The sequence below is a fragment of the Lycorma delicatula genome, chromosome 12, assembly GCF_047948215.1.
Source record: "Lycorma delicatula isolate Av1 chromosome 12, ASM4794821v1, whole genome shotgun sequence".
Lineage (NCBI taxonomy): Eukaryota > Metazoa > Arthropoda > Insecta > Hemiptera > Fulgoridae > Lycorma > Lycorma delicatula.
In genome coordinates this window covers 23,310,237-23,333,174 of record NC_134466.1, presented here as the reverse complement: position 1 = coordinate 23,333,174, position 22,938 = coordinate 23,310,237, and the positions used below count along the sequence as shown (strand labels likewise).

General features: G+C 32.7%; 1 protein-coding gene across 1 annotated transcript in view; it reads left to right on the top strand.

Annotated features, from left to right (window-relative positions):
- Positions 1–22,938, top strand: part of LOC142333074 (methionine aminopeptidase 2-like) — an 87,600-nt gene that overhangs the window by 62,293 nt on the left and 2,369 nt on the right. The window contains 7 exon segments of the mRNA XM_075379900.1: positions 1,179–1,309; positions 6,170–6,276; positions 7,543–7,637; positions 11,911–12,010; positions 12,013–12,045; positions 14,226–14,400; positions 21,002–21,132. Of these exon segments, the coding sequence (XP_075236015.1) occupies positions 1,215–1,309; positions 6,170–6,276; positions 7,543–7,637; positions 11,911–12,010; positions 12,013–12,045; positions 14,226–14,400; positions 21,002–21,132 (736 nt within the window). The 5' untranslated portion in view covers positions 1,179–1,214.

Genomic DNA, 22,938 nt, shown 5'->3' with positions numbered 1-22,938 from the left:
TCTGTTCTTCACCTGGAAAAAAAAGTCAAGACACGTAGAGCAAAGTCAGGACTGTAGGGAGGGTGCTGTGACAGTTGACAGTTTTTTCTGGTGCTGGCCAAATACTTGAAGCAATCTTTAGACCAATGTGCTGGAGCGTTATCGAGATGAAAACCATTTATTCATGTTGAGTTTCGGTGCAGCTTCTTGAGAGCTTAGATTATTTTAGGCAAGTATTATTCAGTATACCGCTTCTCTGTGACTATCTTCTGATTTTCCAGTGTAACATTCTAAAAGTTTTTCCACATTAAAACATACGGCCACCATTCTCTTCTAAACCGATCTGGATTTTTGAATAGTTAAGGGGGCTCCTCATCTTAGAACACTCGCACTTTGCTTTGAGCCTGGGTCAGGACATTACAATAGTACAGCCAAGTTTCTTCACCGATCACAATACTGTTTACATAGGGAGTTTTCCCATTTTCAAACTTTTTTAGCATTTCACAGCACCGTGAAATATGACATGCCATCTGATTGTCATCAAGTAATGCGGCACCCAAAGGATACAAAGCTTTCTAACTTGAAGGTGATCTCATATAATAGCACGAACTGCTGCTGCATTAATCCTCAAGGACACCTCTATTTGGTGGTAGGTCACATGGCTGTCCGTCTCAAGAAGTTTTCATACTGCAGCAATGTTACCCTTAGTCACAGTTGAAGGTGACCGACCCGACCTTGGAGCATCCTCAAGGCCAAAATTTCCTCTTCGAAATGCCGGTACCACCGAAATATTATCGATGGGGACAGTCCTCTCCAAGTACAGGAGTCATTTCCTCTAAACAGTGATCATCACTTAAGCCGCATGCAAAATTGCGCAGTATTTAGTTTTTAACCGTTGACGACATGACTGCGTCTTTTCACTAACAATTAAAAAGCAGATCACACAGGTAGTGACTAGAATGGCTACAGTGCAGTTTGGGTTGGGAGCTGCCTAAATGTGCGCTAACTTGTGATAACGGATACCTGTGATGATCTATTATCGTCTATTATCGCAAAACCTTTCTAGCGTCTTTAATTTGTATGAGTGCATTCAGAGAATTGAATCTCCATTTTATCATACGGTACTGTACCATTTTAATAAAACTTGTTTATATGTTTTTTTTTTATTTTTTAATCAAATTATATTTTATTATTTTTAGACTCGACAATATATCCAACGATGGGTAAAATCAGGAATGACAATGATAGACATTTGTGAAGAGCTGGAGAAGGCTTCTCGTGCATTGATTGGAGAAAATGGGTTGAAAGCTGGATTGGCTTTTCCTACTGGGTAAGTACAGGATTTTTTTAAAATCAATTCTATTTTACATTTTCATTCTATAGTTTGTTACTTACATTGTTAAAAGTTAAAAATTCATACTTTGTAGAGTAGTTTAAAGTTGCACCAGTTTTTCAGAAGCTGATTTTGTATATTGATATAAACAAAAAAAAAGTTTTCTAAATACAGATGTCCTGAAATAACCTTTGCTTTTTGTTATGAATACTTAAATATCTCAAACTGATTTTTACTCATAAGAATAAAGTACTCTGTTTTGTTGGGGCAAATTTGGTGATTTTATGTGTTTTTTGTTCTGAAAAATTGATAAAATATATCTCATACTATATAGAGTGTAGTTTTTGAGAAAACTGTTGTAATGGCCAAAAAACTGCTCTTTTTGATTCACTGTAAAAATTAAATTGTCAATAAACAAATGAAAATTTCTAATAAAATTTATAGAGAATTTAATTGTAGGAAATAAAGAGAATAGAAAAAAAAATGTTTAAAACTTATTGTCTAGTGTTTTATTAAGATGAGCAAAAGACTTTGATTTAATGAATTTATTCTCCAGACAACAGGCCTAATTGTCATTACTTTGTGATAGCTGAATTTTATAGTGTATGAATAATCCAAAGTTTGACTGGGATTCACCCAAAACCTTCTGAATAAAAGGCAGAAATGCTGACGCTAAATAAAAATCTTTGTAATCAATTTAAATTGACAAATTATTTTATGATTTTTTTTTTTTTTTAGAAAATGTGAAAAATAAAGTAAATATAGTTTGAAAAAAAAATTTTTTAATGCTAAATAACTAACCACAAATACTTAAAAGATGATATTAGCAAGTATTTAACAAATTGATTTAAATTTTTTGTATTAATTTTTAAATAATTTTTCAGGTACAAATATCAAACATTATTTAAATTTATTTAACGTAAAAAAATTGGTGTTTTATTGTATGTAAACCCTAAAACATAAAATGTTTTAGGGTTTACAATAACTTGATTAAATTGTCGGTAAACAAATGAAGTTTGTAGAAAATTTAATTCTGAGGAAATTTATTTTATTGTTGGATTGTTTATGAAAAAGAGTTTAAGAAATTTGACTTTTATTTATTAAAAACAAAACAGACCAAAATGTGACAGAAAAATATTGTAGTGTCATTTTAAACTGAAACAAAGATCATTTTGATATTGGAAAATGTCTTAGAAACAAAATCAGTCATTTATGTTTACTCTTTCTTATCTTCCAATACTCTTTCATTTTCCTGGAAAAATCCCTTTTCCGTTCCTCTGTCCAAACCATCCCAGTTTTCCTTTTTAGGCTTTTCTGCAAATTTAACACCGGGCAAGTTGTTATAATTTCCAGATCCTGTCCTGATATCTTGCAGTGCAATGTCTGCTTCTTTGATGTCTTGAAGCACCTCAGTGAGCCACACCGGTTGCGTTTTTAGCTTTAGCGATCTTTCCAAGAGTCGTTTACTTTTCCTTGATTCCTCCAAACGCAAGAGGTGGCCAAAGAATTTTATTTTCTTCTTTCTTATTTCTTCTGTAATTGGTGTAACGACCTCATAGATTTTATGGTTCAGGAGTAATCTCCACTTTCCTTTCACCAAATATACCCCGCCGATACAGGTCCTTACGATCCTTTATTCTATTTTGGCTAATTTTTCAGTTCTCGATGCTATCTTGATTTGACCCGGTGTTTCACACCCGTACATTACTGCCAGTTTGATCACCGTACTATAGTGTCTTATCTTGGCTTGTTTGGAGATGCATTTCTTGTTATAGTTGTTTCGTGTGACCACTTGTGCCATTGCTAGTCTGCGTGCTCTTTCTTGCCAGGCTATTTTTCGTTTAGATTCCATGTGATGGATTCACCTAAATATTTAAATTTTGATACTATTTTAATTCTGCGACCGTTGATTTCCAAATGTTTCCGCTGTGTCTTTCTAGTGAACATCGCTTCTGTCTTCTCTTACGAGATCTGAAGTCCAATTTTCGCTGCGATAGAGGCCAATGATTCTATCTGGTGTTCAGCCTCTTCCTATGTTTCTGCAAGGAACGCTAGATCGTTGTTAAATTTACTTCCAATTTTTACTTTCTCTGGATTTTGTTCGTACCAATGTCGCATGATGTATTCTAATGCGCAATTAAACAGTAATGGTAACAATCCGTCCCCTTGCCTGAGACCAGTCTTTGTGTCAAAAGGTTCCGATATCTCCCCCCTGAACTTCACCTTTGACCGGGTGCCCGTCATCGTCAGTTCCAACATTTTCACCAGTTTTGGGTGCAGCCCAAAATTCCTCAGAATTCTAAGCACAGATGGTCTATGGATACTGTCATATATCTGAAATCCACAAATGTAATGATGATTAAGCCCTTGCGTCGCAACTTGTACATATCCATAATTAGTTTTAAGGTGATAATTTGTTCTGCACAACTTCTCCAGGGTCTGAATCCTCCATGATATTCTCCTAATTCTTTCTCCAGTTGATCCTTTATACGGTTATAAAGTATTCTAGAGAAGATCTTGTACATACAATCTAATAGGAAGATCCCCTGTATAGTTGTTTGGATCCATCTTATCGCCTTTCTTGAATAAGAGGTGGATGATTGCTGTTGACCAGTGTTCTGGAAGTCTCTCGCTGTTCCAAATTTTAGTAAGTTCCCTTTGCAATATCTCTAAGATATGTTAGGTGCAGCGTATTTCTAAAATCAGTTTTGTTTTAAATAAATAAATCAATAGCTTAAATTTCATTATTAAGCTATTAAAAATATTAAGAAATGAAGATTCATTATATAATTTAAATTAAGAATTAAATAGAAAAAATAAGTAGAGATTTTTTATTTTTACGTTGATAATATTAACAGCCGATCAGTAAATGAAATTTCTTTTATTACATTTGAATAGATTTGTGTGCTTTCAGAATTAAAGAAAAATACTGTATTCACATATCACTTCTTTTGATTATATCTGCGTATTCAAATTAATATGCCAACATAATTTTTGTTTACTGTTGTGATGGAAATATGCTAGTTGGACATTGTGAATATCAACAAAGATTCCATTATAGATGGATTCCAAATCTGAAAACTCTATGAAACCTCAAATTTGCTCCTTAATTTAACTTCCAATGGCTTTATTTTTACCCTTTGAGTAGAAGAAATGTTTTGCGAGCTGTAATTAAAAATTGAAGCATTTCTAAACACATGTTATGTATTTTTATTTTCATTGTAAAACAGTCCCATATTGAAACATTCAAAATTGAAACTACTTGCCAAAAAAAAAAACAGAAAAAATATTTTTTAGAGGTGGGGAATAAATTTTAAGAAAACTTTTTCCAAAAATATACATACATAGGTTTAACAAATTTGCTAAGTAAAGCTTTTTCTTAATCTAAAATCATCCAATAGAGGTTAAAATAAAAAAAATAAAATGTTCTAAAAACTTCATGCATTTTAGGAATATAATTTTTAAAAATACAGAGGTTTCTTGGTAGTACTATGTACGAAGTGTAAACTTTCGAAAATATTTTGAATCATATTTAGATCAAAGTGAGATGGAGCAAAATAAAAAACATGTATTAAGAGGTGGGGGTTGATTTTTGAAAAATATATTTTGAATATATGCAATGTATTTTTCATATCTAAATGTATTTGTCAAAGTAAAATTTTTTCTAAGAAAAAAAATCGGTGTGGTCAGTCCTGAGATATAATGCCAAAAGCAGTGCGATACATATGCTTTTTTTGGTCTAGATATACTAACTAGTTGGACCCTAAAATGTAAAAATTTTCAACAAAAATCTGATACCTCATTTTTGACATGATCACCATACTTTACCTTTAATATAGCTATTCTACTTTTATTCATTCTAACTATATTCACTGAGAAAGTAAAACATTCTAATAAATGGAATATACATATATGTATAGGTATTTCATTCTAATTGCTCTAGGCGATTTTCTTGTGAACTATGTATAATACAAAAAAATGACCTAAACAAAAGTTACTCAGATTGGAAGGGGACACCTCAGGAGGTGACCTTGAATTTGACTTTAAACTTGACCTTAACTTTATTTCAAAGTTAACATGATTTTTTTCAAAATGGAATGACCCATTTTTGATCCCGCCAATCAAAAGACCAGAAAATTTTACATGGAAATATGTGGTCACATATATGACCTTGGAACTTTTTTGAAGATGATATGGTCCGACATCAGAGATAGTGTTTTATGAATGGTGGGTTTCTATGTTATGAAAAGAGGTGCTATCTGGTATTGTCTTGAATCAGCTAATTGTGTTAATCAAATACTGTATGTGATTGACCCCTAATTTATGGCCGTATGACCATAAATTTGGTTACCCCATAAAAAAATTTCCTACATCATTTGTGTGACCACATATTCCAATGTATAATTTTCTGCTCTTTTCATTGATGGGGTCAAACATAGGTCATTCTATAAGAAAAAATGTTGTTAACCTTGAATTAAGGTCAAATCCAAGGTCACCATGAGGTGTCCTCTATCCAATCTGAGTAACTTTTGTTTAGGTAAATTTTGTATTGTGCGTAGTTTACAAGAAAATCCCTGGGGCGATTAAAATGAAACATTCTATATATACACCAGCAAATTATGAAATTAAAAGCAAGCTCACTGTAGCTATTTATATATAACAAATACTGTTGTATATAATCTATTGATTTATTATCAGCGATTTAAATATTATACATTAGTCCTCACTATTATTTACATTATGCTGGAAATGTGGTAAGTGTTTGATTTAGTAAATGACAGATGGAAAATGTCTATTGGATAATGCTATTTTGTCTTTAAAGTAAAAAAAAAAAATTTGGGGTTTTTTTCTTTATAGGTGCTCACGAAATCATTGTGCTGCGCATTATACCCCTAATGCTGGTGATAAAACTGTTTTGGAGTACGATGATGTTACGAAGATTGATTTTGGAACACATATTAACGGTATTATTTAAAAAAAATATAATTTTAAAATAGTAAATTGAATAAATCAATTTTATGCCTATTATGTAACAAGCAAGCCATAGGAAAGCATGATTTAGATCGGTATGATTATCAGGTATTGGGATTTTCCTTAATTTAATACCGAATAAAATTTTGAGGTCTTTCATTTTTTATTACAAAAAAAATATCAAGGTAATTTGATTGAGTAGTTTTGAAAGTATGTATTTAAAAAAATACTTTTTAAGATACGAGGGCTATTCAGAAAGTAAGGAATGTTTTGGAATTTTAAAAAACCAAGTACAAGAAAAACTTTTTATTATATACATGTGAAAGAGGGACTAAAATACTACTTTTCAACATAATCACCATATAAATTCATGCGCTTAATAGCGGTGGACTAGGTTTGAAATTCCTGTGTCATAGAATTCTGCCGCCTGTGATCTCAACCTCTCAGTGACGCACCCATCTTGCACAAAATTTATGGTAGCCTAGCTTCTGTGAAACAATTTCAAACAATAAAGTTTGTGAAAGTTGTGGGAAACATAGAGAAAGCACAGTTATTGTTAAACGGCGGTTTTCACGAATCTTTTTGTCAACTTTAGAGACCAGATCGTCAGTCACAATGCTCGGACATCCACTCTTCTCTTTATCGTGAACGTTTGTTCAGCCATTTTTAAACTGAATGATCCACTCTTCTCTTTATCGTGAACATTTGTTCGGCCATTTTTAAACTGAATGCACCACTTCCTGACAGAACTTTCACTTATTACATTGTTCCCATACACTTCACACAGTTCCCGATGAATTTCTATTGGTTTTAAGTTTTTTGCCGACAAAAAACAAATCGCAGACCGCACCTCACAATTGGCAGGATTTTCGATTGCAGCACACATTTCAAATTTGTATATAAAAAAAAAAGGCCAGTGCGGAGATGTTCCCGTTGTCACGGCTGGACGCTGACTGAGGTGCCGAGCACGAGCACACCAATATATATGCGATTGGCGTGCACCTGGCGGCGTGAGGTGGAAACTTTCCTTACTTTCTGAATAGCCCTCGTATTTAAGAAACCAAAAATATATCTTCAAAGAGGTTATGAAGATATCAGCCATTTTAGCAAGGTTTTATTGTATTTATTTAATAAGTTTTGTTTTTGATAAAGTAATTTTTTAAAATGCGATTGCATAAAAATTTGAATGTTTTGGTTTCCATTTTTGTAGTATAATAAAAATAACAGAAGTCTATTATTATTATTTTTTTTTTTTTAAGGTCGTATTATCGATTGTGCTTGGACTTTGTCATTCAACCCGAAATATGATAAATTGATTGAAGCCGTTAGAAATGCGACTAATACTGGCATCAAGGTAATATTTATTTCTTTTTAATTTTTACTTTCCCAGGAGTATACTTGTATTTTATAATTATTGATTCTTTATACTATGTAATTGAGAAAATTTTCTCTAATCGGGTAAAATTTTTTACATCAGGATATTTGCAAACTTTAATATTTTGTGTCCTCTAATAAAAAAACAATTTTAGTATTGAAAGATTCTGGAGGGTTTTATATATATATTATTATTATTATTATTATTATTATTATTATTATTATTATTATTATTATTATGCTTTTACGGCCAACATGGGACCACTTAAGTCAATTTTAGTTGGATCTTTTCTGAGAAAGCGTGTTATTTTACTCTTCCGAGCTGCCCAGTATTTCTTCATCCGTTCAGATCTTGCTTTCTTTTCTTCATCTGTAAACACCCTCTTCGTTGTATTTTGTCGTTTGTCTGTCTTTTGTTTAAATCTAATGTTTTTGTCTTTTAGCTTTGTAATTTTTCCAATTTTATTCTGTAGGTCAGTCAGGGAAATTCCCAATTCTTTCATATTTTCTCTAATTTCTTTGATCCATCCTACTTCTAGCTTTTGGAACCAGAGCTTTTCAATGATATTTCTTGACAGTCTTGTTTCCGGTGTCCTTATGAGATGACCAAAGAAAGAGATTTTTTTTCCCGCATAGTATCAGTAACAGGCTCTATTTCTCGATACACCACCTCATTTGGCACAATCCACCATCGGCCTTCTTTTTGGTGTTTTTTATTGATACACGTTCTGACAATTCTCCTCTCTATTTTCAGAATTTTTTCAATTCGGTTTTTCTGAGTGATTTTGAAAAGGCTCTCGCTTCCGTAGGTGACTTCTGGCTGTACTGCAGTTTTATAATGTTTAAGTTTTGTTTTAGAAAAAAGGGATTTTTTGTTATATGTTGACCAAGTTAATTTTTGGAATTTAATCATTTTATTTGTCCTGTTTTGCCATGTCACTTTTTCATTTAAATTATAAGTTATTATTTCCCCTAGATATTTAAATTGTTTTACTATTTTAATTTTCTGATTGTTTACCGTAATGTGCTCTATTACCAGAGGATCTATGGCCATTAGTTCAGTTTTTTCGAAAGAGATATGAAGCCCTATCTTTTGTGCTAGGTTTTGATTTGTGTTTTGGCTTCTTGAATATTATTTGCTAAAAGAGCGAGGTCATCTGCAAATCCTAGGCAATTTAGTGTGATGGAGTTTTTCTTAGTACCCATTTTTATATTTTTGGGATTTATTTCATACCATTTTCTCATGACAAATTCGAGGGCGCAGTTAAAAAGGAGTGGTGAGAGGCCGTCTCCTTGCCTCAATCCAGTTTTTATGTAGAAGGGTTGAGAGAGTTCACCTCTGAATTTCACTCTGGACTGGGTATTGGTTAAAGTTAATTTTATCATGTTTACGAGTTTAGGGTGAAGGCCCAGGTTTCTCAGAATATTCAGCATGGATGGTCGGTGTATACAATCATAGGCCCTTTTAAAGTCGACGAAGGTGATTATTAGTTGTTTTTTCCGTCTTTTATATAAGTCCATCATAAGTTTTAAGGATATTATTTGCTCCGGGCAACCTCTCCATGGCCTAAATCCCCCTTGGTATTCCCCAAGTTCCAGTTCAAGTTGGTCTTTGCATCTGTTGTATATGATTCTCGACAGGATTTTGTATGTGCAATCCAGGAGAGATATGCCTCTAGTTTTCCGGATTAGTTTTATCTCCTTTTTTATGTAATGGATGAATGAGGGCTGTGGTCCAGTGTTCTGGAAGTTTTTCTTCGTTCCATATTTTCACGAGGCATAGATGTTGGGAAGTTTTGACTGAATAAACTGATGAGTGTTTCCAGAGTTCTGCGAAAAGCTGGTCTTCTCCGCTTGCTTTGTAGTTTTTTATTTCATTTAAGGCTGCGAGAACTTCTTGAATTGTTGGCGGGTTGATATTTACCGGTGAAGTTTTAACTGGAGTTTCAGTGTCAATCTCAAAAAGCTCTGGGGGTCGTCACAGTTGAGGAGTCTATTGAAGGTTTCTGCCAAGATTTCAGCATTTTCTTTATTGGTGTGGGCCATATTTCCTTTTTTTCCTCTCAGCATAAGGGTGGGTGTTTCATATCTTTGAAGAGCCTGACCAAAAATTTTATAATAGTCTCGGGAGTTAGTTTTCTTGGAACTTTCTTCTATTTGCTGAATCAAGTTTTTTGGGCTTGTCGTTTGGTTCCTCTTATAATTTTCTGAGTTATTTTCCAACATATATATATATATATATATATGTTGGCCTACATTTTGTTTAATAACTTCAGACTGGATTTACTGATTTGGATGAAATTTAGCATGATCATTTCTGTACATGGAATATTGATGCCATTTGTTTTTGGTCACATTCTGTTAAGAGGACAGGGAGATACGGACAGATGTTATGAGTCCGGTATTTCAAATTTTTTTTCAAAGAATAGATAAATTTTTTTCATATATAATTTAATTGTCTCCTTAGTTAGCTAAAATATTTTCTATGGTATTATACTATAGTTTTATTCAAACCCTTTATGAGAAAAAAAAAATTTGTCTCCCATATTGACTCCCTTTGCTTGACATTGATCTGCCCAGAAAATAACCAAACATAATTTTTTTTAATCTTTATCATTAATTTTACAGATTATTGGTCCTTGTCCTTTTCAAAGTACTCCCATCCCCTACTCACACACTTTTCCCAGTGGTGTTTTCACTTTGTGAAGCAGTCTGGATAGCTTCATTGGAAATAGACTTTAAGGTCCTTCCTTTAATGTCATCAATAGTCTCAAAAACTGCATCCTTTAATCTCTGATTTTAATCTCGGAAGTAAGAAATAATCACAAGGAGCCAGGTCTGGCGTGTAGGCAGAGGGAGGACAGTTATCTGAATTTTGGCACAAAACTGATGATTTGACAAAGCTGAGTGCAGGTGCTTCATTGTGGTGAAAGAACCATGACTTGTCTTGGCACAATTTTGGTTTCTTTTTGCAGATTTTTTCATGTAACCCTTGTAAAACACCTTGATAGTACGCAAGGTTCATTGTTTCACGTTGAGAATTCAAGAATTCAAACTACATAATACCATTAATTCCATTAAAATTGAAAAAAATAGAGAGCATCACTTTGATATCAGATTGATACTGACATGCTTTTTTGAAGTGTAGAAATCCTTTGCTAATCCATTGTGATGATTGAATATCTCATTGTTGTAGCCATAAACCCAATTTTCATCTTTCATTATTATCCTTTTCATGAATGTTTCATCATAAGCTTCTTCAAGAAGCTGCCGACAAATGTCCATTCTATGGTCTTTCTGCTGTCAAACGAGGAACAACTGCAACTCTATGCACATTCAATTTTTCAGTCAAAATTTAATGGCACAATCTAATCGACATGCTAACCTCTTCTGCAAGTTCTTTGGCAGTCGATTATCAATTGCACGCACCAGATGGTTGATTTTCTAAATGCGGCTGTCATCAGTTAAAGTCGAAGGTATTCCCGGTCGAGGGTCATCTTCAGTTAACTGATGACTACTTTTAAATCATGAGAACCATTTTTAGCGTTGCATACAACCCAGACCATCACCTCTGTAAGTTTGTTTCAAAAGTTCAAACATTTCTGTGAAAGTTTTACCCCAGTTTCATGCCAAACTTTGCGTTATTATTTCTCCTGAAAATCACACATCACAAAAATCGCTACTAACACTAAAAGATGTTGCATTCAAATAACAACACAAAAACTAAATGAGATATCAACAATCCAAGAACATGTGGTTACAGAGGAGGTTATGCGTAACACAATATTACCAACTGTACGTCATTAAATATCTTCATTGGTGTGGAATTAAAAATGTTCGGTTGTTTTCTGAACAGACCTCATATTTTGAATATTACAAAATTTTCCTCTACAGAGCATTGTTTCCATTAATTTGCACTCCCTACATGTTCTTAATATTAGTTATTATACTCCTGCTATGTACTGAAATTGTGGATAATTATTAAACTATCCTTGTATACTCACTTAGCAGCAAATTTGTTAATATATATATTTTTTCCTTAAATTATAGTATTTTTTCAGATTTTTCTTTTTGTTTCTTTATCATTAAAGTTTCAAAGCAATGGAAGTAGACAGCATCTTCATCACAGTTATGTTATTTTTTCAAACTGCTGGTATAATAGTAGCAGTCTTTATAAGTTGTAATTTATTCCTTTAAAATTTAAAGTAATCCAGTTTCCATGATTAATTACATTATTTTCTGTTTTATTTTAGGCTGCTGGAATTGATGTTCAGTTATGTGAAGTGGGTGCTGCTGTACAGGAAGTTATGGAGTCATATGAAGTCGAATTGGATGGCAAAACATATCGTGTCAAATCGATCTCAATGGCCACTCCATTTCACCATATCGTTAGTATTTACATTGTAGTTTTATTTTAGTTTTTTTTTTTTTTTATTATTTATTAAATGCCATTCGTTATTAGTACAGTTTATACTTTTTAATTCTATGTCATTGATGGTCATAGTAAATGTTAGCGGTGATAGTTTTTTACATTGCTAAAAATTACACCTTTGAAAGTTTACTGACCGTGCAGCAAAACTTTCTTGTGGTTTTTTGCACATTTAATGTTTCCAGCAAATGTTATTTGGAGATGAGCTGGGTGTTAAATTTTTATTGGAGATTGCATTTTTTTTGTTGTTGATTAGAATTGTTTTATTGTATCTGTAAAGAAAATATTAATAAAATTAAATGTAATTATCAAATATATTTTTTTACATTAATATAAAGCCACTTGTAAAAGATATTTTATGGGAAAAAATTATTTTAAATAACTTAACAAAATTTTTGTAACTTGTAATGGTAAAAAAATTCACTTTTTTTTAATTTTTTGAAGGAAAAAACCAAATATTTTAGCAAAAATACATATTCATCAATCATTTACAAACTGTAATTTCATTACACGCCCGGCTTTCATTGTGCTTGTTGCTAGAATTTATTCATTCGCTTGACTGTATAAGTCCAATTACAGCTACGTGTGACCAGGATTTAAACCCATAATCTTCTGGAATGAATGACCGAGATGCTACTGCTTCACCATAGAGGTTGCCAGAAATAGTTTATTTATAAGTAGAAGGGCAACAGATTGTTGTGATCGTTTATGATTATGATGTAATATTTATAATAATAATGTTATGCATGGGAAAACTGTGAGAGATAGATTAGTGTTGGATATTTGGATTAACTGTCATAAAATTCTTAAAAAAGAAGGCCAATTGAATTGCAAAATGATGATTTATAATGTTTTTGGATTGGAAAGAATTTTTGCTGATAAGATTAAAATTTTTATATAGTAGAATGTAACTGTCAGAAGTTCTTGGTGGAATGCCTAAAATAGCTTGAGGATGCTCGCTAAAGAGTTACTTTTCTTTATGTCAAAGCATGACGCTGTTTCACAAGTAAAAAATAAGGTTTTACTCATGTAGAACCAAACGAGGAATTTTTTACCAACTCCCTTTCAGCAGAGATTCAGATCAGAGTGTCTACTATCACTTGGTGAAGTGACAACCAATTGGCTTTAATTACTAACTGTTGAAACCAATGCAAGAATGATGATAATAACTAATTTAGTACCCTGTTCAGGGAATAATGAAACAGATTCATTACAGGTACTGTAGTGAAAAATCAATCATTAATTTTTTTTTGCCTGGATGACGAACAAACCCTGAATAAATTTAGTATTTTATTGGTTTTTACTAAATTTTTTCAGCCATACATCTTTTTATTTAAAAAATTATTCAGTTTGTTGTTAAATGCTCAAAATTTTTTTTTATGTTAATTTTAAAACTCTTCAGTCATGATTTTTGATTTTATTACATTCACTTAAATACTGATTTTATGTACGATTAAAAAAATATTTTCTAAAAATTGGCAGGATTTTTATCTGAAGGGAAGAATATGAATGAATGATTTTTTCATTACGGTTAATTTTTTTTTGAAAATGTTTTAATACAAACTAGGAAAGAGGCATATATACTTTAATGAATTAATACTTGATGTGGCTGATGTACAATCATGAATCCGAAAAAAGAGGAGTCCCAGAGGCAGTCAATGGTCAATCTCCCCCTTAATAATACAAAGGAATGTATTATTTCTTCAAGTTTTGGTATTATCAACTTAGAGAACATAGTGGGGGGTTTGTCAGGATTGTGTTCACAGAACTGATATGAGGAAGAATTGTTCAACGATAAGAGTAATGAGCGACGGTAAGAGAGGAACAATTTAACTGTTATCTTAATTTTTACTACCTTTTACCCAGTGTTGCTTAATTAAACCAGTCACAAAATTATTAATTTTTGTATTAACTGAATGGTTTAGATGGATTTCTGATTAGATGAATATACTCAGTTTTATAAACCATTCAATTTAAGTTACATAATGAAATTTTTATTTGTAATGAAGAGAAGTAGAATTTTTATAAAATGACAGAATCAGAGAATCATAAATTGAGAGAGGAAAGAGAGTGTTAGGAGTGGTTGAGATAAATGCTGTATTGGCCAAATAAATTATTTTTCTTTTCTTTTTTATTTAGGTATCCACGCCGGTAAGACTGTTCCCATTGTGAAGGGTGGTGAAGCCACAGTAATGGAGGAAAATGAGTTTTACGTGATAGAAACTTTTGGCTCGACTGGACGTGGTCAAGAACATAATGATATGGATGTTTCACATTATATGAAAAACTTTGATGCCGGTTACATACCTTTAAGGTAATACTCTTAAAAATTTTTTTGTATAAATTTGATTAATTGTTAACATTTTTATTTTTCTGGCTGTGTAGTTATATTGTTTTATATGGACTGATTTAGAAGATATTCAGCAATTATTTTTGTATAAGGGAAATCGATGCTGTTTAATTTTGATCACAGTCAGTGAAGGAGGAAGCAAGGGAGTAAAAATCTGGTTGCTGTATCTCAAAATTTCACTGTGTATAAATTTTTTACACTTTATATAAATATATACATATACTGAGTGATATTTAACTATGTAAACAGCTTTATACTGCACATCTTAGAAATACAGAGTGTCCCATATAAAACGCAATCCATCATCCATGAAATTTCAAAACTCAAGCTTACTCCCCTACTCGTTACTGAAATGGACTCGTCCAACATCTGAACTTCGTGGCGACGCAGTAGAACACTACCGATAGTAACAACAATGCAATCATAACGATCAGTGTATTGCTAGAGACAAGATGGTGTTTTTGCTAGATGAATGGGTTTTCATTGTCGAGTCGTATTTCAGTACGAAATCAGCGGTCGCAGTGCAAGATTTATTTCGCCATAACTAGCCGGATAAACCGGCTTCTAACAAAGCATTAGTATTAAGGTCAGTTGCAAAATTTAGAGAGACCGGTTTCTGTTAATAACAAGGAACACAAAAGATCTGCGTCCGTATTGAATACTCAAAAAATACTTATCATTTTTCAACTCAAGTCACATTCTCAAACTGATTAGTTGATTTCATTACATTACTATTTCTCGTCAATTGTGCATTTGGGCAATTTCATTTAGTTCTGAGGGCCAGTATAAAATATCTATTATAAATATCTGATTTTTTTGCTTGATTCTGATTACATATCATTGATGTTTATTAATTTTGGTTACAATGTATGGGTTTACAACTGCCATGGGTCATTCCATAATTCTTTACTTGCATGCTTGCATTCTCTAATGTTCTATTTAATTTTCTCAGGAAAGTTATGAAGCTCCGCTAGCTTTTTTTAAAGATTCTCATATCTCCAATTTTCATTTTAGATAATCAATATAATTTTTACTTTTTTTTACACTACCGATTCTATTTTAATCAATCTTCCTCTCATAATTTGTCTCAGCCAGTTTTTTCTGAATTGCTTTGAATGAGTTTCTACTCTTGTTAATTCTTCACGTTACCTTTTCATTTTGTCTGCCCATTTGTTAATTTTCTTTTCACCTCTTCCTGGCCCATATTAAAATCGTTCAATTTTTTTTCTTAGTGTCCATATTTCACATCCATTTAGAAGTACATTTCTTCTTATTTTGAAATGTTAACTCCATTTTATGGTGTGATAACCATTTCTTTCTATCAAACGCTTTAGGCACTACTATTCTTTGTTTCGTTCTCTCTTTTTTCCTTTTTTCACTGTTGTAATTTTCTATTAACAGTATATGTATGTTTTATTTATTCAATTTACCATTTTTTGTCCTGAGATTCATCGTCTTATTATTGCCTTTTATTTTTCATTAATTTTCTTTTCTCTATATTATTTTTATTCCGTATTATATTATAAATCTTGTAATTTTAAAATCATGTGTTTGAATATTTTTGATCATATCTTTAACAATGTGTGTATCAAATAAAATCTGTTACAGGCAGTACTATTTCTTACTCTTTTTCATTTGTTAAACCATTCAGTTTGAGCTGCTTTTTTCCTTTGTCAAACCACTCGGTTTGAGCATCCTTTACTCTTATTACTTTCTTATTCGGGTATAATCTGTAAATAATCTTCACAACAGTTCTGTTTTTTCGGTGTGAAATGCTTTAATAAAATTCTAAGCTTGTCACCATTTTTAAATACATAACATTATTATGCTTATGTACATTCCCTTCTTAAGTGTATCATCCCTTGAGTCTTTCTCAAAAGGTAGAACAAGTTTTCAAAATACAAAAATTGGCTGTTTGGTGCCCATAAATCTTTGAATTATGTAGACTGTATTTTGTAAAATGTTAATTTATCTGTTTTTTTACGTTCATGAATGTGCAATCTTTGCTAAAAAGAATAGTCGTAGCTGGGAAAGTCATGCAACACTTTGCCATCTTTTATATATATACTAGCTGTACCCGCCACGCTTCGCTGTGGCACATTGTGGTTGCATGGATGAGAAATGAGAAACAAAAAAAGCATACGTTTCCTAGAAGTTAAATTTTGCGATACTTGTGGATATACAATATTTTTTTGTTTTTCCACTGTCTGCGTAGATATAAAGGTTATCTGGTTTGCCGACTCGAGAACACGCACATACAGTTGTCCATGTGAGAAGCAATCCGCATCTAAATTTAAACCACACAATTCTAAAGATTGATCTTGAGCTTTATTGATTGTGATTGCAAATGCCAATCGAATTGGGAATTGCAATCTTTTAAATTGAAATGGTGTATCAGTCAGGATCATGGGTATTCGAGGAATGAGGACATCTTCACCTTTGAAAGGTCCCGTTAAAATCGTTGCTTCCACTACGTTATTCATCAATTTCTTAACTGCAAGTCGCGTGCCGTTGCAGAGTTTTGGCTGATTAATATTCCGCAACAGGATAATTGGCACACCTATTTTCAATTTTAATATGTGTGGTGGCATCCCTGGCAGATCAAGTGAGTTTAAAAATTCCGTTGGATAATTAACTACTTCATCTGCTTCCACAACGATGTCTATCGACTTATATGCAATTTCCTCACTTTGAATATTGAAAAACATTATTAAGTTGATAGACATCTTTATTCTTTGCGGCAAGGATAGCTCGTTCACTGAGCCGATCGTGATTTCTATGATTAGTTTGAATATCAGGAAATACTTTTTCGATCAGTTCTTCTTTCGATGTTACTAAATTACAAAAATTATCAGGAAATGATATTCGTCTAGACGTCTCATCGACTGGCAGTTGTCCGTTTCCAATGCCCAGTAACTGTCGTGAGAATACCTCAGCTGATGGATCGTTCTGCAACTGGACACGCATATTCGTTGTCGACTGCAATGTACATACATGTCGCCACAGTGTTGAATATTTCAGGCAAGCATTTATTTCGTCTACTGGTGTCGATCGAGAAATTACAGGCAATCTTTGCCTAAAATCTCCTGTGAGCAATATCAAAGCATTCCCGAACGGTTGAACGATTCCACGCAAATCTCGTAACGATCAAGAGCTTTAAGCGATTTTTTATGTGCCATCGTGCATTCATCCCAAACAGTGAGTTTACATTTTTGTAATACTTTTCCCATACAGGATGCTTTGGAAATATTGCATGCAGGAGTCTCGATGATTTGCATGTTTAATGGCAACTTCAGAGCTGAATGCGCAGTCCTTCCACCTGGTAACAATGTTGCAGCTATTCCAGACGAAGCAAGAGCTAAGGCTATGCCATTTTTTGATCGAACCATTGCTAGAATCAATCTAATGAGGAATGATTTCCCAGTTCCTCCTGGCGCATCCAAGAAGAAGGTCCACCCAGCTCCGTCATTTATCATTTGCATTATGCGATCGTAAATGCCTATCTGTTCACGCGTTAATTTGGGAATGTTTGATCGGACATATGACTGAAGATCACCGATGTTGTAGCTCTGTTCACGGCGTAAATCCACATCAAATGAAGCAATCTCAGCTCGGGTGGGTGCTGGCATTCCCATTGACTAAGAACTTTATTTGCATTAGCTAAGCACTTGTCTTCAATATTTATCAATGCTTTGTTGTAAGTGCCTTCTGTAAATTCAGACAAAAGTGAATATTTAACCTAACAAAGGATTTTTTGGTCATTATGTAGGGATATTATTTTCTGTGTATTTGGTTATTTTGACTTTTTTTGTTTGCATAGTCTTAAGTCTATCTGGGCTATAAGAAAGTTGGGTGTTTTAATTTATTTACTGTAAGTCATCCTTCTTGGTGACTTTTTCTTTTTGTTTTGGTGTTTTTTTTTTTTAATAAAATTATTGTTTTAGCTGTTATTTAACAGCTAAAACAATAATTCAAAGAAATTTGATACTTAATCAGTTGTGATTTTGTTTACATTGGCAACGACCATGCGGGCTCTTTGTGATTGGTCGTTGTGTTTGACATCGGCCATCTTGCATTGATCTGATTGGTTTTCCTTTGTTTACATTTCCAAATTAAAAATAGATGAAAACAATCTTTGATGTGGGTTATATATTGTGATAAAATTTGAGCTCAATCGGTGCAGAACATTTTGAGTTTTTGAAGCGTACACAAATGAACTTAACATTTATATATATATAAAGATATATATATATATATATCAAGCAAATGCCGAATAAATCAAGGTTTCTTTTTTTATCTGTGGAGTAGTATTTCTACGAGGTCTGTTCAGAAAGTAACCCAATTTAATGTTTTTAATCTTTATTATTAATTTTACAGATGATTGGTTTTTGTCTTCTTCAAAGTATTCATCTCTCTTACTAATACACTTTTTCCAGCGGTGTTTCCACTTCGCCAAGCAGTTCTGGATAGCTTCATTTTAAATGGCCTTTAAGGTCCATGACGAATTTGCTGTAATGTCATCAATAGTCTTAAACCTTTCATCGCCAATTTTAATTTCAGAAATAAGAGAAAAATAATTTGACCAGCAGGGAGGCAGATGGAGGACAGTTGTCTGATTTTTGGCACAAAACTGAGTGTGCAGGCGCGCATTGTGTTGAAGGAACCATGAGTTGTCTTACCACAGCTCTGGTCCCTTTCTGCGGATTTTTTTTACGTAACCATTGTAAAACACTTTGATAGTATGCCCATGCCCGGTTCACTGTTTCACCTTGAGGCAAGAATTCAAAATGCACAGTTCCGTTAAAATCAAAAAAACAGAGAGCATTCCTTTGACATTGGATCGAAATTGACATGCTTTCTTTCTTTGTCAATCCATTGTGATGATTGAACCTTTTGTCTCAATATCGTAGCTGTAAACCCAGCTTTCATCTCCTGTTGTGATCCATTGCATGAATATTTCATCGTCATCTGCTTGTTCAAGAAGTTGCTGCCAGACATCTACTCGATGTCCTTTTTTGTTGTCATCAAATGAACAAACTGTACTGCAACTCGATGCGTGTTAAATTTTTCACTCATAATGTTATGGCATTATCCAATCAAGATGCTTTAACCTCTTGTGCAAGTTCTCTGACAGTCAATCGGCGATTTGCATGCACCAGGTAGTTGATTTTCTGAATGCAGGTGTCATCATCAGTTGAAGTCCAAGGCCTTCTTGGTCGATGACCACCTTTAATTGACTGATGACCATTTTTAATCGTGAAAACTGTTCATAACATTGTGTACACCTAAAGTGTCATCTCTGTAAGCTTGTTTCGAAAGTTGAAACTTTTCTGTAAAAGTTTTCCCCAGTTTCATGCAAAATTTTATATTGTATCCATTGCTCCCAAAAATTGCACATTACAAAAATCGTTTTACTAACACTTAAACACGTTGCACTCAAATAATAATAACGTGAAAATTAAATGAGATACCAATAATCCAAGAACATGTGGTTGCAGAGGAGGTTATGCAGAATAACAGTGCTGCCAACCACAGTCACTAAATATCTGTTGGCGCATAATTAAAATGGTTGGTTATTTTCTGAACGGATCTCGTATACTCATTCCTAATGTGAGCTAAATAATATATTATTATGTAAACATCAGAATAAAAGATCTATTTGTATATTTCACCAGTAGTTCTTGTGAAATTAATTTCATCGTTGTTTGTATATGTCTTTTATCAGAATTTAAATTCTGTTAAAAACAACTTAATTCTGTTGTTCCAATAAATTAAGAAAATTTATGTTATTCTTTATTTCATTTTATAGTTTGCATATTTTTATTTATTTATTTAACTTCTTTTTTTTAATGAATTTGGCCGACAACCACATGAAGCAACATTTTGCATTCTTTTTTCTGATCAGATGTTTTCTTTTTTCCTCTTGGGAATCCTCGAAATATTGTAACAGTTTTCTGATCGCGTAATCTTATACTATTTCTTCAGGTTTTTTCATTTCTTTTAGGCCTTTTTGCACTGAAGTTTATTGAATTCTGTTCTTTTTGTTGTAAATATGATTGAAGATTTGTTTTGTGAACCTGCTATTCGTTCTTATTAAGTGGCCAAAGAATTTGGTTCTTTTTTTCTGATGGAATGTGATGTTTTCTCAGTTTGATTGTATTTGTAAATGCATAAATACGTGTAAATACTCATATTTATTACTTCTAAATATTTGTTTTCATCTATTTTTATTGGTCCCAAGATTTTCCTTTCTTTATTAATATTGGATTTATTTCACCTGATTTCAAACTAAAGGTATATGTTCTTATGCGTTTAGGCCTTCCAGCTTGGTTATTATATTGCAATGCCTGATATCGGTTTTTATTGAGATGCCTTTTTTATGTAAATATCTTTTGTTGGTAGGCCAAATTCTTTTTTCTCATTCTTCTTTGATCAGATTCTTTCTCTAAACCATGATTTAGATTATTTCCCCAAGATATTTAAGTTTATTGACTTTGTTGATTTTTCCATTTTTTGTATTTAGGGACTTAATTTATTTATCGTTACTTTTTTTTATTTGTTCTAGATTGGGATCATCAAGAAGTTTACTGAATACCATCAATACTCATTTTGGTACTTTAGCATTTTGTAAAAGATGGTTGGACAGAGTCGGATGTACTAAATATCAGATGGCACTTAAATATCTTTGCGAAAAAGGTATTTCTTTTTTTTTATACAGGGTTATCATAAAAGAATGGTGCAGTTTTGAACATGGTTTAAGTTAAAACTAAATTACAGTTTGTTTTTTATTTTTCACATTTGTCGTCTCAAACATTTTTTTACATAATTAATAAATTTCAATATGTGCACCCTTAGTCGCTTGACAAATGTCCAAACTATACTCGACTTCTCTCCAAACATTAGTTAACATTTCTTCGTTAACGGTTGTCATCGCTTCATTAATCCTGTTTTTTAAGCGGTTTAGGTCGCAAATTTTTTTGTGTATAAACAACGCAAGATGTACCCCCGCAAGAGAAAATCGCAAGGTGTCAGGTCTGGAAGCCAAAGTACGGGTCCTTGCCAGCCTATCCATCGATCTCTAAATTTTTCGTTCAAAGTGTCCATAACCGGTGCATTGAAGTGCGGGAGAAGCACCATCTTGTTGGAAATGAAGTCGATGAATGTTTTCGAGTTCACCCGGCTGAGGAAAGCAATAATCTGTTAACATGTCATGGTACACGACTCCATTAACTGTTTTTTCGGCAAAGAAGAAAGGCCCTATTACATGATTTTCATCACACCACACCAAACGTTAACTTTAGGCAAATCACGTTGTTTCTCGATAATTGCGTGTGGGTTTTCAGAGCTTCGTATTTGTGGATTGTGTCTGTTAACACATCCATTCACGTGGAATGTAGCTTCGTCTGTAAAAATTATATCGTCTAAAAATGGTTCGTTTTCAATCATTCTTGTACGACATTTGAACAGCGAAATTGGAACGTTTTACACCATTTCGGGTTTCAATTCCTGTCTGGATTTTATAAGCATGTAAATTTGGTTTTTTACGTAAAACTTTGTGAACTGTTGATTTTGGAATACCTAATTCGACGCTTCAACGGGGGATGGACTTCCCAGCACTTCTAATTGCCGATCATCTAATTATTCACCCGTTTCGTCCGGTACACTCGGTCTGCCGGTTGATTTCTGTTTCTTAACCGGTCCGGTTTCTTCGAATCGTTTGAACCGATGCGTTATGTTATTTTTGTGCGGTGGATCTCTTCCGAATTCACGTCGAAACGCACGTTGAACTAACATTACGGATTTTAATTCGGCCATCAATAAAACACACTTTGCTTTGTCTTTATCCGAGAACATAGTAACTCGCCAAACTCACCGCAACAACAATACAAGAACTGACGTTGTGGTTACAACTGCTGATAAACAAACTTTTGGGTTGGAGGCTTTCAGGGATACCGATATAACATCTAGAAATTTTCCTACAATCTTCCTATGAATTACTGAAACCGCACCATTCTTTTATGATAACTCTGTATATATATTATATTAACTTAGTAAAATATTTTTTTAATTTTATAAGTGTTTATTTTGTTTTTGTTTTTTGGTGTTTTTTTTTTATTTTATTTTCCTCTGCTAATTATATCAAAGACAAAAGTTTAACTTAGCTTTCCGTCAATAGTACAAACTCTAACAATGTTTGTTATCTTATTGCTTTTTCAATTTTTGTATTAAAAGCACTTTCGAGGGTTTCCCCTCATGGTCAGTTAATAAAAACGTTTGTGAAAATTACACATTAAAATTAAAACTTGTTGCATATTGTAAAATATGTAGTTTAACATTAAAACAAATAAAGTTAAAATAAATATTGCTTGTATTAAAATAATATTGGCTGTAAGACAGACAGTATTTATTTAATTTTATTCTATTTTTATTTAATTTGTTTTTATTTCTTGACTACATATTTTACAATATGCAACAATTTTTAATGTTTTAATTTTAACGTGT